Source organism: Toxorhynchites rutilus, chromosome 2, assembly GCF_029784135.1.
Source record: "Toxorhynchites rutilus septentrionalis strain SRP chromosome 2, ASM2978413v1, whole genome shotgun sequence".
NCBI lineage: Eukaryota > Metazoa > Arthropoda > Insecta > Diptera > Culicidae > Toxorhynchites > Toxorhynchites rutilus.
The window spans coordinates 99,090,810-99,106,357 of NC_073745.1; the positions used below are offsets into that span (position 1 = coordinate 99,090,810).

At 39.4% G+C, this 15,548-nt stretch overlaps 1 protein-coding gene across 1 annotated transcript; it reads left to right on the forward strand.

The window, feature by feature from the left end:
- The first annotated feature begins 13,577 nt into the window (after nucleotides 1-13,577).
- LOC129769124 (ATM interactor) lies at nucleotides 13,578-15,106 on the forward strand. Its single transcript, XM_055771169.1, has 2 exons — nucleotides 13,578-13,965; nucleotides 14,023-15,106. Exons 1-2 carry the CDS (start codon nucleotides 13,660-13,662, stop codon nucleotides 14,863-14,865), a joined length of 1,149 nt encoding a protein of 382 aa, XP_055627144.1. The 5' UTR covers nucleotides 13,578-13,659; the 3' UTR covers nucleotides 14,866-15,106.
- Nucleotides 15,107-15,548: the final 442 nt, after the last annotated feature.

Consider the following 15,548-nt stretch of genomic DNA (forward strand, 5'->3'; position numbering starts at 1 on the left):
ACAAGACTGTCAACTGCGTTTCAATTCACGTTACCTTACCACCTTACCACGTTGAATGTTCAATGTAAGTAGGTAAGATTAATTTTCTTCTCTCGTCTTCCATTTAGAACAATTTTTGACTCGTAGCACGAATAGCAGTGAAACTTCCTCCACCGGAAGAGATCTACGTTATTATCAAATCGCTATCGAAAAATTCGTGTAGCGATCACTGATTAAAAAAAAATAAAAGCACACGAATTTTAAGTGGACAATGCTTCAACCTTTGAGTTGAGACCGATTTTTTTCCATTTTAAGTAGAGGATCAAAGCATGTCCAAGAACGTTAATCAGCGAGTTGGTAGTACCCAAAAGTCCAGGAGAAAACTATAGATTTTATTACATATTTTTCAATGTATCATCCTTACACCTTACCAAAACCTCTTATTCCTTTGCACCAGTTTTACCTCTTGTTTGGCATTCAAATTAAAATTTCCGTTGAACACCTTCACAATGCTTATAGCTCCACAGTTTTCCACCTGCTGGCCCTTGACAATAGTCCAGTATACCTCAACCAGACTAAGGTTGACCCGGATATCGCTTCTTGGGAACCAAAGCGATGTCGTTGTACTTCATAAACTGTCATATCTTAATAGTGATAGTTTGCCAAGACCGGTAAAAAAAAAGCATATAATCTCACGTTAGATGAAAACACATTTTCTGAAGGAACTCTTTTTGAGAAAAAATCCTGGTTCATTATTGCAGGAGTTACGAAAAGTTCATTTTTAGTATGCAGCTTTTTCTGGAATTGAACAATTTTTTATGTTGTGTTTTCTTGGGTACTTTGCAGATCTAACGAGGTATTAATTTTTTTGTCCAGTAACCGTATTTCGTCAGCTAATTTTCGTAGGGCATCCTTGAGCATTTGTTGAGAGACAAGTTGTACCGAACCGTAACGCGAAGTAAAATCTGGAAGCAAATTCCAGATTTTACTTCGCGTTACAGTTTGGTACAACTTGTGGCTCAACATTTCTCAAACCACACCTTCATTTGTTTTTCGAATTTAGGATTACGAAGCTCGGGCCATTTTCTCCGTGTCTGTCGATGGCGCCTTTGCCTTTGCTTCGATTTCCGGGTTCTCTTTCGATGGTCAGAACTTCACCCAATGGACAGCAGGCTTTCGGGCTATGATTCTCTAAAAATTGTTGAGCTCCCACTCCTTGCGCACACATGCGCTCTGGCAAATGAGCACGTTCCGAAACACAGATGAAATGTTTGGTTGTCAGCGCTGTTCTTACGCAGAGATTTGCACCCAGTGTTAAGCTTAGTTTTACGCTAAAATTTGCGCCGTGCTTGCGCCGTATTGCTATACTGCGCGCTTGAATCTGGATTGCTCTCTCTGTTGAGATATTTTTCTTCACACAAGCGTATACCGTTCAAATGGGGGGGCGCTGTTGTTTTTATGCTTTACTTAGAATGAACGAAGACAAAGCGGGCGCTAGAATTTGATGTGTATGTGTGTATGTATAGAATGAGGCGCGCATCACACAAATGAGAAGAAATGTTTAGTATCTGAGTTCTGCGCCGGGTACATTTTGTGCTGCCGTGCTTATGAGTTTTGTGCTCTTCGCACCAAGAGAGAATACAAGTTTTCTTTAAGCGCGCGCTGATGAAAATTAAACTCAAGCGCAGCGCTGCGTTTGTTTTCTGAAGACTGGTTGCCACATAGAAGTTGTATTAAGGTATGAGATTTAGAATGACAGCATGCGCCAAATAAAAAAAATCTGTTCTTAACCTATAAATGATATTTTGATGCGGAATTCAACAACGGAAAAATGAAGACTACATGAATGCAATTTGAAAAAAAAACCAAGAGCGATACGAGTTAATTCTTGGGTAAGGTTAGTAAAAAACTCAAAGGACAGAAAAAACCACGACTTCTAATAAATCCAATTTGTTTTTTTTTACAAAACCGTTCTTTTTAATTGAGATTACAATTAGAATAAAACGAGATTAACCTTACAGTTGCTGTAATATAAAATAAGCTTTAAATATAGGTGCAATTCAATTATTACCTTGACCCGAAAAATGGAAAAATATCCACGTGGACAAAAGGAGAGGGGTTTAGTAAATGTCCACGCTTGTCCATGGAGGGGGAGGGGGAGTGTAAAATCGTGCTTTTTCTGTCCACGTGGTATGTACTTCTCATCCAGTTTATCGAATCAGTAGTGAAGTTTTCTAATTTTTACTCCAGAAATATTGATGAATAAAAATTCTAATCAAGACGGACACTCCACCGAAGGGAAAGACAAACATTTTGTTTTGAAAACAGTTTGATTATCTCTCCTTTTTTTGACAGATGCCCACTAGCTACGTTTGCATGTCCGACCAGATATCATGGACAAATCAGCACTATTTTAGACATGAAAAAGTGAGAAGAATTACAAGCCCTTCTAGGTGATTTTAGTCTAGTCTTTTCGTTCGATCATTTTTAAGGCCTATTTGAAAAGCTCCAAAACTTATGGAGTACATAAACTTCAATGTTCAGTTAGTGTCCATCTTTTCCACCCCAGATGTCCATCTTTCCCGCCAAGTGTCCATCTTTCCCGACTCAATCTTGTTTTTTCAAAGATGCCGGGCAATTTCACTACCAATTTGTGGTGAGATAGATGTATATTTTTTGTGAAATTCACGAAAAAAAAATAACTTTCACTTAAAGTGTCCGTCTTTACCACCCTTCCGGTGCGATAAGTACTTATAGCGAATTCGTTTTTTTTTCAGTTTCAACCTCAATGCCACACTAACTGCTCTCAAAACGTTTTTTTATTCACTCAGTTTCAACCTAGTGTCGCACTAGGTTCGCCCCGAAAGCTGTTAGTTTCGCACTGAGAGGTTTCACGGGTTGACACTCGGGTTCACCAATACAACTATACTGAACTGTCAAGTTCCGAGTAATGTTTTGGAAAATCTAAAAATAAAGACTATGAAAATGGAAAACCTGCTGTTTTTGCTTTCGTATTATTGGAATTGTAATCCAATTTGGATTCTGATTTCGAAGAGTTTATTCGCGTAGACGGCATTAAGCTTCGTGCGCTTTTATTGGGAGACGAAAATAATGATGGATATTCAGGTGGAGTAAACATGCTTTCAAAATCAAATAATGAATGAAAATTTACTTTGACGTATCAAATATTTATTTTATGTGATGAAATAAGAGGTTTTTATCGATATCGCAGAAACATATTGAAAGAAAACCGTGGCTAATGATGATTTTATATTATAATAATAATTATTTGTGGAACAAATAGGAAATGCATCAACAAATGGTTAAGTGAGTGTCAGGACTACATGTGTTAGGTAATCAAACAATATGAAGTAAAAATTTCCATTCAAACTTTTATTTTTGACGTAGGACTACGTCTTTCATTTCTATACCGGGGTGTAAAACCAAAGTTTCGAGAACGAAAGCGTTACGCTGGAGACCGAGATTTTGAGCGTTAATAGCTCCTAAACAACTGAACGAAATGGTATGATAAACACTTCATTTGAAAGATAAAATGTCTACGCGTCATATACTTGTTACTTTTTCATCCAAAAACTTGTTTCAATAGTCTTAAAATTGCTTTCAAAACAGGCTATTGAAATCACCAATCGGTATATAAGCGAGCGCCGCTCGTAAACCCACTCAGTTATGATTGAACAGCGATTGGAGCATGTTGTCGCTGTTGTTGTGAAGCTAATTTCGTTTATCATGAAGGCGCTGATGAACGGTGTCACCAAGAGCCTGTTTGTGTACCTAAGGCCAAAAGGGAATCCATCAGGAGGAGAGTGATGCCACGGTTCCGTTTGAAACATCGGAGCAGCCGCCACACACACATACACGCGCGGAATTCTCGTTGCTATCATCGTTGCTGAAAAATAATCTGCCAGTTCCCCTGGGAATTGAAAAATACATTCATGCGAAATAGTTTATTTTAATGTTTTCTATCCATATAACACTGCAACCAAATACATTTGGTTTTGTTATTTTTCAATCAATCGCAATTAACAGGAAAGCTTCTGAATATTTTTTTCCCCATCAGTGGAAACTTTCGTATCCAATATTGGATGCATAACATGAAAAACGGAAAATGTTTCACATCGCGAAAATCAAGTCATTTTCGAGCGATTATTTGTTTTCTACTCATATAATGCTTCGACCAAATACATTTCGTTTTGGATTTTTTCAATCAAGTGCGATCAACGTAAGACCACGTCTTTCGGCAATTTATTAGAGGTGCAATGAATCTTTAGGAATTCCCGCTCTACGCGCACTGGTAAACAATGTTTACTCAACAATTTCTCAAACTAGAAATGGGTGTTGTGAGAAAGGATTAGCGAACGCGAAAACGACAAACGGGAGAAAGATACGTTTGGAGGTTGAAGGAAATTGGCAGAAAACTTCTTCATTCTATCATTCAAATAATGTGATTCATAGCACATCGTTTTGCCAGAAAGAGATTATTAATGCTCAAAGGAGGAATCGAGTCCTCCGAGGAAATTACCCAGCGCAAATTAGAGCCGACTATCGATTGCGGCATTCGTACACAAATAATTTTATAATGCAGTTTCACCAAAGTGATTTCTTCGGATATATTCACTACATCATGTCATGTATTTCATATTCTTCATAAGGAAATCCATATCCATGGCACCTATCGGTAACGAATTATTATCGAAACCACGATTTTCGCTAAATGCTCCTTTCAGTTCGGCCTGTAAAAAACTTTTCTGTACTCTAATCCATCAAATTTGGAGCCCTGAAAAGGGCTGTTGATTATATGCTAAGCTAATATAGCACGCTCTCCTCGGATACGATGGGCCAGCTGGATGTCCTTGGGCATGATGTGACGCGTTTTGCATGGATAGCACACAAATTGGTATCTTCAAATAAGCCTCCTGCAGCGTCATAACCGCGGAACTTTGGAAGCGCAAGTTGGTTTTGAAGTCCTGAGCAATTCCACGAACCAAATGCTGCAAAGGTAGCTTGCGGATCAGCAATTCGGTCGATATCTGATAGCGACGAATTTCATGCGAAGTTCCCGGTCGATAGCGATGTGGCTTCTCCACCTATCCTGCTACTGGTGCGCTTATCCGAGCTGACTTCGTGTGCCTTACCACCGAATGACTAACGAGCTGTCTGCGAAAGACTAACGAGCTCGAGTCCTCATGGTGCGAGAGTAGAGTAAGAAATGAACGAAAGCAAAGGAAGCGTCATTTTATAAACCATAAAAGTATAGAATCTAAATCCCACCCTTATTATATTCGTGAGTATACAGTAAGCTTATACAATAAAGAGGGTGGGGTTTACATTCGATTCTTTTATGTTTTATAAAATGACACTTCCCTTGCTTTCGTTCATTTCTTACTCTACTCTCGCACCGTGAGGACTCGTTTCATCGGGACTAAGCAGACAGCTCGTTAGTCTTTCGGTGGTAAGGCACCACGAAAGCAGCTCGGATAAGCGCATCAGCCGCAGGAAGCGTGAAGAAGCCACATCGCTATCGACCGGGAACTTCGCATGAAATTCGTCGCTATCAGAAGTCGACCGAATTGCTGATCCGCAAGCTACCTTTGCAGCTTTTGGATCGTGGAATTGCTCAGGACTTCAAAACCGACTTGCGCTTCCAAAGTTCCGCGGTTATGACGCTGCAGGAGGCTTATTAGAAGATACAAATTTGTGAGCTATCCATGCAAAACGCGTCACATAATGCCCAAGGACATCCAGCTGGCCCATCGTATCCGAGGAGAGCGTGCTATATTAGCTTAGCATATAATCAACAGCCCTTTTCAGGGCTCCAAATTTGATGGATTAGAGTTCAGAAAAGTTTTTTACAGGCCGAACTGAAAGGAGCATTTAGCGAAAATCGTGGTGTCGATGATAATTCGATACCGATAGGTGCCATGGATATGGATTTCATAATGAAAAATATGAAATATATGACATGATGTAGTGAATATATCCCCATATCGAAGAAATCACTTTGATGAAACTGTTTACCGTTTGTCGTTTTTAATTGTTGGGAAAGGGCATTATTTCTGCTGACTAAATTCCAAGAAAAAATCCATTCTATCTTTAAGCGTGATTCATTCTGCTTCGGATCAACGGAACAGTATGATAATCATTTCATACAAAAGATAAAATGTCCAAGAGTTATATGATTGCTATTTATTGAATCGAAAAATTGTTTCAATAGCTTAATGATAGCTTCGAAAACAGGTTATTGAAATCATTCGTATCCGTATGTAGCGCGCCCACTTGGAAACCCATAATTCTTATTGGAATGTGAGATGGGGAAGCTCATACTTACGTCTATGCATTATGCTGTACACTACAGACTTTTTTTCTCCGTACTGATTAAGAAGCCGACCGAACTATCGGTCGACAAGTCAGTCTGCAGTCGGCGGGGGCTCTTAATTTCGTTTTTGCAGGTCGAACCGAAAAAATTTCAGTCGAGTTAACTCTTTTTTACAGTAATGCTTTTGAATCCGGACACTTTGCATTACATTCAATATCATACCACAGCCATAACATTTTTTTCATGTTGAATTTATGCGATTAATAGTTGCTAACATAGTTACTGATAGTTTCTTGATAGTTACTTATCAATCGCATTAATTCAACATGCAGAAAATGTTGTGGCTGCGGTATGGTATTAAATGTAACGCAAAGTGTCCGGATTCAAATACATTACTGTATACTTACTTCGATGTTATTCGTTTCTCTCTCAGGGTAAGCAACGAATATAATAAGGGTAGGGTTTAGATTCTATACTTTTATGGTTTATAAAATGACGCTTCCTTTGCTTTCGTTCATTTCTTACTCTACTCTCGCACCGTGACGACTCGTTTGTTTGGGACCAAGCAGATAGCTAGTTAGTCTTTCAGTGGTAAGGCACACGAAAGCAGCTCGGATAAGCGCACCAGCCGCAGGATAGGTGAAGAAGCCACATCGCTATCGACCGGGAACTTTGCGTGAAATTCATCGCTATCGGAAGTCGACCGAATTGCTGATCCGCAAGCTACCTTTGCAGCTTTTGGATCGTGGAATTGCTCAGGACTTCAAAACCGACTTGCGCTTCCAAAGTTCCGCGGTTATGACGCTGCAGGAGGCTTATTCGAAGATACAAATTTGTGTGCTATCCACGCAAAACGCGTCACATCATGCCCAAGGACATTCAGCTGGCCCATCGAATCCAAGGAGAGGGTGCTATATTAGCTTAGCATATAATCATCGGCCCTTTTCAGGGCTCCAGATTTGATGGATTAGAGTTTAGAAAAGTTTTTTGCAGGCCAAACTGAAACGAGAATTTTCGTTTGGATGCCATACAGCATCGAGAAAATTCCGGAAAGATCTAATCGTTGCTGAAAAATAATCTGCCAGTTCCCTGGGAATTGAAGAACACATCCATGCGAAAGAGTTTATTTTAATGTTTTCTAATTATATGGCGAAAACAGCGACCAACTACATTTGATTTCGTAATTTTTCAATCAAGTGTAATTAGCTGGAAAGCTTCTGAAGATTATTCTTTCCCATCAGTAGGATATTTTCGTATGCAATATTGGATGCATAACATGAAAAACGGAAAATGTTTCGTATCGCGAAAATTATATAATTTTCAATCGATTATTGCTCAGTCGCCGAAATTTTCATACTCAGAGAGTTCATTCTCCTCTAGTTTGCCTTCCAAATTGCCATCGTAAACCACACCTTCTCTCGATTCAATCACGCACGAAAAGCATACTGAAATGATATTCTGGTGGTGAAACCCATTCATTTTTCGTGAGGCGTCGTGCACAAATTACGTAACGCGATAAGGGGGGAGGGGGTAGATGTTGCGTTACTTTCTGTTTATTAGAGATAGGAAATTGCGTTACGAAAGGAGGGGGGGAGAGAGGTGGTTCAAAATTCGGATTTTTAGCGTTACGTAATTTGTGCACGACGCCTGAGGACTTCGACAAGACAACATCGTTACTGAACGAGCTGAACGGCGAGGGATCGAGGTATTCATTACCTGGCCTGACCTGACCTGAAATGCAATCAGTTTGTTTTAACTGTGAGGGAGCGCAGAAAAGCCGATGCTGATACTCTCGTGACCAAGAGAGTATCAGCATCGAAATACGGTTCCTCGGGAAGACATAGAAGCAGCCGCCACACACACACATACACGCGCGCAACTCTTTTCGTTTGCTGGTTATCGAGAGGAAACCTGGAAAGAAATGATCGTTGCTGAAAAATAATCTGCCAGTTCCCCTTGGAATTGAAAATTACATTCAAGCGAGTTTATTTTAATGTTTTCTATCCATATAATACTGCGACCACATACATTTGGTTTTGTGATTTGTCAATCAAGTGCAGTTAGCAGGAAAGCTTCTGAAGATTATTCTTCAGAACAAGGTTTTTTGTATCCAATATTGGATGCATAAAACCTTGAGTCTCCAACGTAACACTCTCGTTTTTGAAGTCACCCAAATATTTATTTATTCATTCATTCAGGATGGATTTAGATTCAACTCCAAACAAATGATCTCTAAATCAACGATAGTCCTACGTCACCCTTGCGGTTATACCATAGATATAACCCACTTCCTGTTTTTTGCACTGCACTTGGCCCTTCTGATCTGATAGAGAATAATTTACCTCCCAAACACTAATATCACCACCAGACGTCGACACTGTACATTTATCGAGACTATATAACGCACACCAACAAACCACCGCATTCGTTAAACTGAAAACGTTTTTTTTATTACAGAGTCAGAGTTGCACTAACTCAGTTTTAAAAACGAATTCGCTATTACCCTCATCGCCCGATGGTGTCAGTATCGCAAGAGAGATTACTTATAGTGTAGTACATTTTCGTAAACGGCTACTGTCAAAATTTCAACCGAATCGGACTCGTAGTTTTGTTTTGACCGTTTGTGGAAGCGGGCGTGCCCGTGGATTTTAGAAAAATGAAAAAAATGAAAACTCCGCCGTCGCAACAGCCAAATTGGTCGAATTGCACTACGAACTGCTGCCCATCCACCGTATTCTCCAGATTTGGCCCCGTGTGGATTTTTTTTCCAAACTTGAAAATGTCACTCGCCGGCCAGAAATTTGAGTCGAATGAGGAGGTCATCGCCGTCACGGAGGCTTAAAGAAGTGGATTAAAGAAGTTGGTGCTTCGCTGGGTCAGGTGTATCGAGCGAAAAGGAGACTATGTAACTAATTAACTATTATCGGACTGCCCTCGTATGTCAAAAGAGATCCAATAATCAGGAGTGGAAAAAATGTTACTTTCTATAAGAATCCACTACATAAAGAAAGTATCGTTATTAAAGGAAAAAATGACCAATAAGTAAAAATTAACGAACTGCATAATCCTAGCGTTCAATATTATAAGGACTCGAATGACATTTTGGCAGGAACTGAAATTTCAGTATTATTGAGATGTTCTAAACTTAATTACAATTCAATTTTACTTCTCATCGAATGTTAGGACTTTGAACACTAGACAATATTGTTTGAACTTTTTTCTTCCATTAAAACAACTGAAAATATGAATTACACAAACTGCAACATTTATTTCTTTTGGGATATCAGCGAGAGTCGTCTTTTCCTTTGCAATATAGAATGCAGCGATTTTTCCTCACATTAAGTAGAGTTCTGCGAACAAAACTATTCTTAACATACGTTTAATTCAATTCGTTTGTACATTACTATTCCTTCAGCTCGGTTCTCAGAATAAATCGCCGCAGAAAACGACTGCAACAGAAACAACCACTCAGGAAAGGTGTAGTAAGCTAAAAGTATTGTGATACGGTATTGTAATTCAAAGCGAAAACTATTATTCAAAATAAAAATTAACGTAATGCACCAGGCAAACGTATGTCGTCCGACGATCGCTAAAGTTCGGTCGGACGTTGCCAAATATTTGTATCCTATGTTTGAAACTAACCGGGCAATCAATGGAACACATATTTGCCTGCGAGACACCACCGTTTCCGACGGCGGGTCAGCGTGGCGATTTATCCTTGAACAGGTCTCGGGCACTGTTCTGCACCCAAACGTGAAACGAACTTACTCCAGCTGGACATTATTTTCGACACCGATCGGAAGGAGTCTCCGACGAACAACTCGATCGGAAATACCATTGGGCTTACCATGTGATGGTCGATATTTGAGTTTTTATCAGCTAGTGGTAGTTTGTGTTGATGTTTTGACGTAGAACTACGTATTTCAGGTAGGGTTACAAATCAGAAAACAGGTCAGCTTTTTATGAAATAAAGTTGACGTTAATAACTATTTCCTCTATGAATGAATTCTCATGTTTTGCATACCAATCGAATCAGAAATTCTCTTAGTTTTGTTTGGTATGCTATACATTACAATTCGCTAATATCTAAGCGGTTTAAATTCATGAAAACTAGAAGAACTTCCTTTTGACGTAGGACTACGTCTTTCATTTCTATACCGGGGAGTAAAATCAAAGTTTCGAAAACGAAAGCGTTACGCCGGAAACCGAGATTTTGAGCGTAAATAGCTCCTAAACAACTGAACGAAATGGTATGATAAACACTTCATTCGAAAGATAAAATGTCTACGCTTTTGTAGACCATTTACTTGTTACTTTTTGGTCCAAAAACTTGTTTCAATAGCCTTAAAATTGCCTTCAAAACAGGCCATTGAAATCAGCAATCGGTATATAAGCGAGCGCCGCTCGGAAATCCACTCAGTTATAATTGAACAGCGATTGAGGTACCATCGCAGGAATGAATGGATGTTTCCCTAACACAGACTTCAAAACCATGGAGCCAGGGGAAATCGGCATTGCAAAATAGATAGAAGCAGCAGGTACTTTCGTACTCGTTCGCGCTTTTACAAATCGGAATGTTTACCTAACACAGACTTCAGAACCATGGAGAATGGGGGAATCGGCATTGTAAAATAGATGCAAGCTGCTGATACTTTTGTACTCGTTTGCGTTTCTGCAAATCGGAATGTTTCCCTAACACAGACTTTAGAACCATAGACCCAGGGGAAACTGGCATTGCAAAGTAGATGCAAGCAGCGGATACTTTCGTACCCGTTTGCACTTTTGCAAATCGGAATGTTTTCCTAATACAGACTTCAAAACCATGGAGCCATAGAAAATCGGCATTGCAAAATAGATACAAGCAGCGGGTACTTTTGTACTCGTTTGCGTTTTTGCAAATCGGAATGTTTCCGAAACCAATAAGTTGGGAAGATCGGCATTCCAGATCTTTTTATACCCCCAGTACTTTTTATACCCCCATGTATTTTTACACTCCGGAATGCGTTTTGCTAACATGGTCTACAAAAGCGGGAACAAATGCAATGCTTCGGCTCGGTTATTCAAGACTGCATGTCCCTTCAGCTCACTGAACTTCTACGCAAACCGTTTGATGATTAGGCAAAATGTTGATAACTATTTGCTGCGATAACCACTGCCATATTGAATGAATTGACCTAAATTGGGATTTGTTTGCAATTGAATTCGTAAATTGTTTCATTCATTCACTAGTTTAATCAATAGCGATATCGTACCCAATGAGGAACATTCGAAGTGCCATTATTGCTAATTGAAAAAACACAAATAATTACTAAGCCAACGACAGTCCTACGTCGACCTTGCGGTTATATCATAGGTATAACCCATCCAAAGTTTTTTCCATACATTTGTTCTGCCGATGTGTGTGCTAACCCTACCCGTATTTCGACTGCTTATAACTCGAACATTTCTCAACATATCGGAAAGATGCTTGCATCAATTCATAGGTAATGTTTCTACGCGTCTATCACAATTAATAAAATATTATTTTTCATGAGATGAACAATTGAATAACTGTAAAATGTAAAGCGCTATTTAAACGCCCTAACTGCCATGTTTTGATTGGCCCGATTTACGGTTTTCCCAACACATACTTCAAAACCGATGTACCTGTGGAAATCCGCTCTGCAAATATTCATGCAAGTCGGGGGTATTTTTGTTCCTCCCTAGCTGTGTTTCCCTAACACGGACTTCAAAATTAATATGCCTGGGGGAATCCGCTTTGTAAATACATGCAAGTCGGAGGTATTTTTTGGTGTTGAGTACTTTTGTACTCGCTTGTCGTTGTGCAAACCGGAATATGTTTCTCTAAAACGTACTTTTAAACTGAGAAGCCTGGGAAAATCGCCATTCCAGATGAATGAACTTTAGCGGTTCGAGAACAACGCAAACACGAAGAACATAATCTATTACAAAAATTTCGATGCATTTTAAAATAATATTCGAAGTGGTAAACAAGTGGATTGCATAATATAATTGCGTAAATATGCGGTGGTGTCCTAGATACAACCCCTTACAATTTTTTCAACGTTTCTAATGGGAGTTTTCTTCCTTTTTCCGTTCCGTCACAAGTGGGACCCTAAGGTACGTCGCACCATGCAAAAATCGCTTGATCGTTTGTCTTGTTTATCTGCGACTGCTAGTGAAGGTAAGTTGAAGGATTTACACCTTTGACCAATTGGCTCTGATCGCATCTACCGGTAAGAACTTTGGCCAAGGGACGTAAATTTGAGAAGGCTTGCGGTCGCCGCAGCAGCTGTAATTTTAAGAACTAAAAAAAACTTACATTGGTTCCAATTTGATCAACGTTTGGTCCGGTGGATGGATGCTCGTTATACGGCTTATCTTGGTTACGTCCCGTTTGAAGCTCATCCTCCGAACGCAGATCACTTTGCTGGAACATAGAAAGAAACCCATATAAATGGTTGTTTTAGAAAAATAAACTTTTCCAAAATCTTTGTTTTTTTGCAGGCTAAGTACTTATCGGACTCCCTCGTATATCATACCTTTTTGAACACTTTTTCGATAGTAGCAGTAGACGTTCAGTCATTTACTGCCTGAACTTTCCTTGTAAAAGCCCTTTCCAATGATAGATTTCAAGCCTATTTGTAAGCTTTATGACACTTTTCAAGCCTGTTTATACACTTTATGTACCATAGACTTCTAGCTTAAATCATTCACATATCGTTGAGTGTCTACTCGGTATATCTGCATAATTCTCCACTGCAAGGCTTTTCAAGTCATGTCATGTGCATGTAATATTCCACAGGCGGACGATGATTGAAATTCCAAAGTAAAAGGTAAACTGTTGCCAAGCTTCGTCCAGGCCAGGGACGTTTGTGTACATTGAAGTTGTGGAATGAGCTTTGCCGACTGCTAAGAGCAATTCATCCTGCACCGCAAGTGACGTGAGATAACAAAGACACTTATTTTATTTTGAAATTACTCTTATTTTTAGTTCCTAACACCCCAGTTGGTAACAGAAGAGGGCACGACTTTGCATCTATTGTCACGTATTTTGAGTTTCTGCTAGGCCAACGCTGTTGAACGTTTTTAAAGATAGAAAGTCAGTTACATTTAAGTTACTTATAATTTTATTAAAGTTTCACGAAAACACCACCCTATGCGCAAGAACTAACTCCCATTTTGAAGAGAAATATTGTTCATTCTCTGGCAGACATGAACGCAGCCAAAAACATCGCATTTCATTATCCGGCATGCGAATTCATCCGACATAAACAAAAACAGTTCGAACAAACTTTATGCTCAATATTTACCGTAGCCGAAACTGAAATATATATTTGAAATTTATGACGGAACAACGAATGGTTATAAAGCTAACGCTTTCGCCGGAGGAAATAGTCGAAACGAAGTTGCATCGTTGTTGCGTGGAGGGATGTAGTGAAAGTTTTACCAACGTATCCCACCTACAGTTGCATCTCACGAAGCGCCACAAGCTGACCACGGTCAACGTGAAGACCGACAAAACTGACCACGTGAAATATTTCCACTGCCCGGAGCAATCATGCGTCTATCATGTACGAGCCAGCGGGGAGAAGTTTTTCACATCTTTTCGCAGCTTGAAGCAGCATTTCTTGAAGATGCACTCGGAGAAGGTAATAGTGATTGTTGATACATGAATTTTAAATCAACTAATTTATATTTTTGTTCAGAAATTTGTTTGCAATCATTGCGACGGCAAAAAATCATTCGCTACAGAATCACTCCTTAGAGCACATCAGACCAATTGCGGGCAATTGTTCGTTTGTAAAGTTTGTAGACTCTCGTATGAGAGTCGAGAGGCTTTGCTTACACACTGTCGACGAAAAAGTCATGGATATGAAGAACTCCTCGCAGATAAACTCGCCAAACGAAAAGTTGAAACGCAAAAACCAAAGTCTGTAAAAAGATTGAAAAAACCTTCACACATGACTATCATGGTTGAAGCAAAATTGCCCGTTTTAACGTTGACATGCAAAAAGTCACAAATGACTCAAACAGATCTGATGCAATCAGAAGATTCCATCAGAAGTGAATCCTCCACACAAACAAAGACCACCGAATTCAACCCAGCAACAATGGATAGCTTCTGTCAGACGAATCAAAATCTCCCTGATTACCCCTATAATGCTGCAGAGGAAGCAGCAGTATCCACAGATCCACAGTACCAAGTGACTTCATCGGAAACTCAAACGGATCAAATTTATGAAACAATGTTTCCAAACGAGGATCGCAGCGATCCGATGCTGTACTCTAACATGTATACCCAAACGTGTGAGGATATTTTCTCTGACCTTGAACTGGCTAGCATCGAAACCCAAACCAATTGGGACGGTCTGGGAGAGTTTCTAGTCTCAGCGGAAACGCAGACAAACGTTGATGTTAACGGCGCAGCGTCATCAAGTGAGCTGTCAAGGGGCAAAATTTCTTCTATCCAGACGCAAACCTCGGCCAGCATGGAGTTCCTTAATGCCATCAGCTCGGAGAGTAGCTCGATCCATACACAAACTTCCTGATATTATGCCGATGAGGATGACTACCACTTTGATTTCTAGTCGGATGCTGTATGATCGATATAGATGGGAGAGAGTGAATGGGTTTACTATAAAATAGTAAACTACAAAATGGTCCATGCTCTACGAAGTGGTTTTATTTTCGAAGCAGAAATTCACAGCAAACCCTCTTAGTGTTATTAGATAATTAATTGTTGATCTCTTATTATTAGTGCACGAGATGTGATGTCTGAATAAATGTGATCTCACAACATTTTGCGATAATGTTAAATGCACGATACCCAAATGACTTTATTTCCTTGGAGGCACTATCGTTCCTGAGGAGTTTCGCTTCCTATTGACATCATTTTGCAAACAAAGAACTACGAAGGATTTAGAAGTTAGAAGAAGAAGACTACATTCACGCATATCAGTTCGTGATAACTTAACTGGTCGTGAGATTCAGTTCCTCATATACAGCCATTCTCAGATTTTCGTGAAAATTGATAGTTTTGTTCCTTATTGCAAAATCGTATTTTTAAATTTAGGGTGCTCATTTCCATTTTAGAGTGTCCTGAAATATATTTTTCCTTCTTTTTTTTTAAAATGACTTTTTTTAAATTAATATCTTTTGAACTACTGTACCGATTCAGATGATCGACATCAAATTGAAGCCAATGAGCTAGTCTTTTTTGAAAAATTACTAT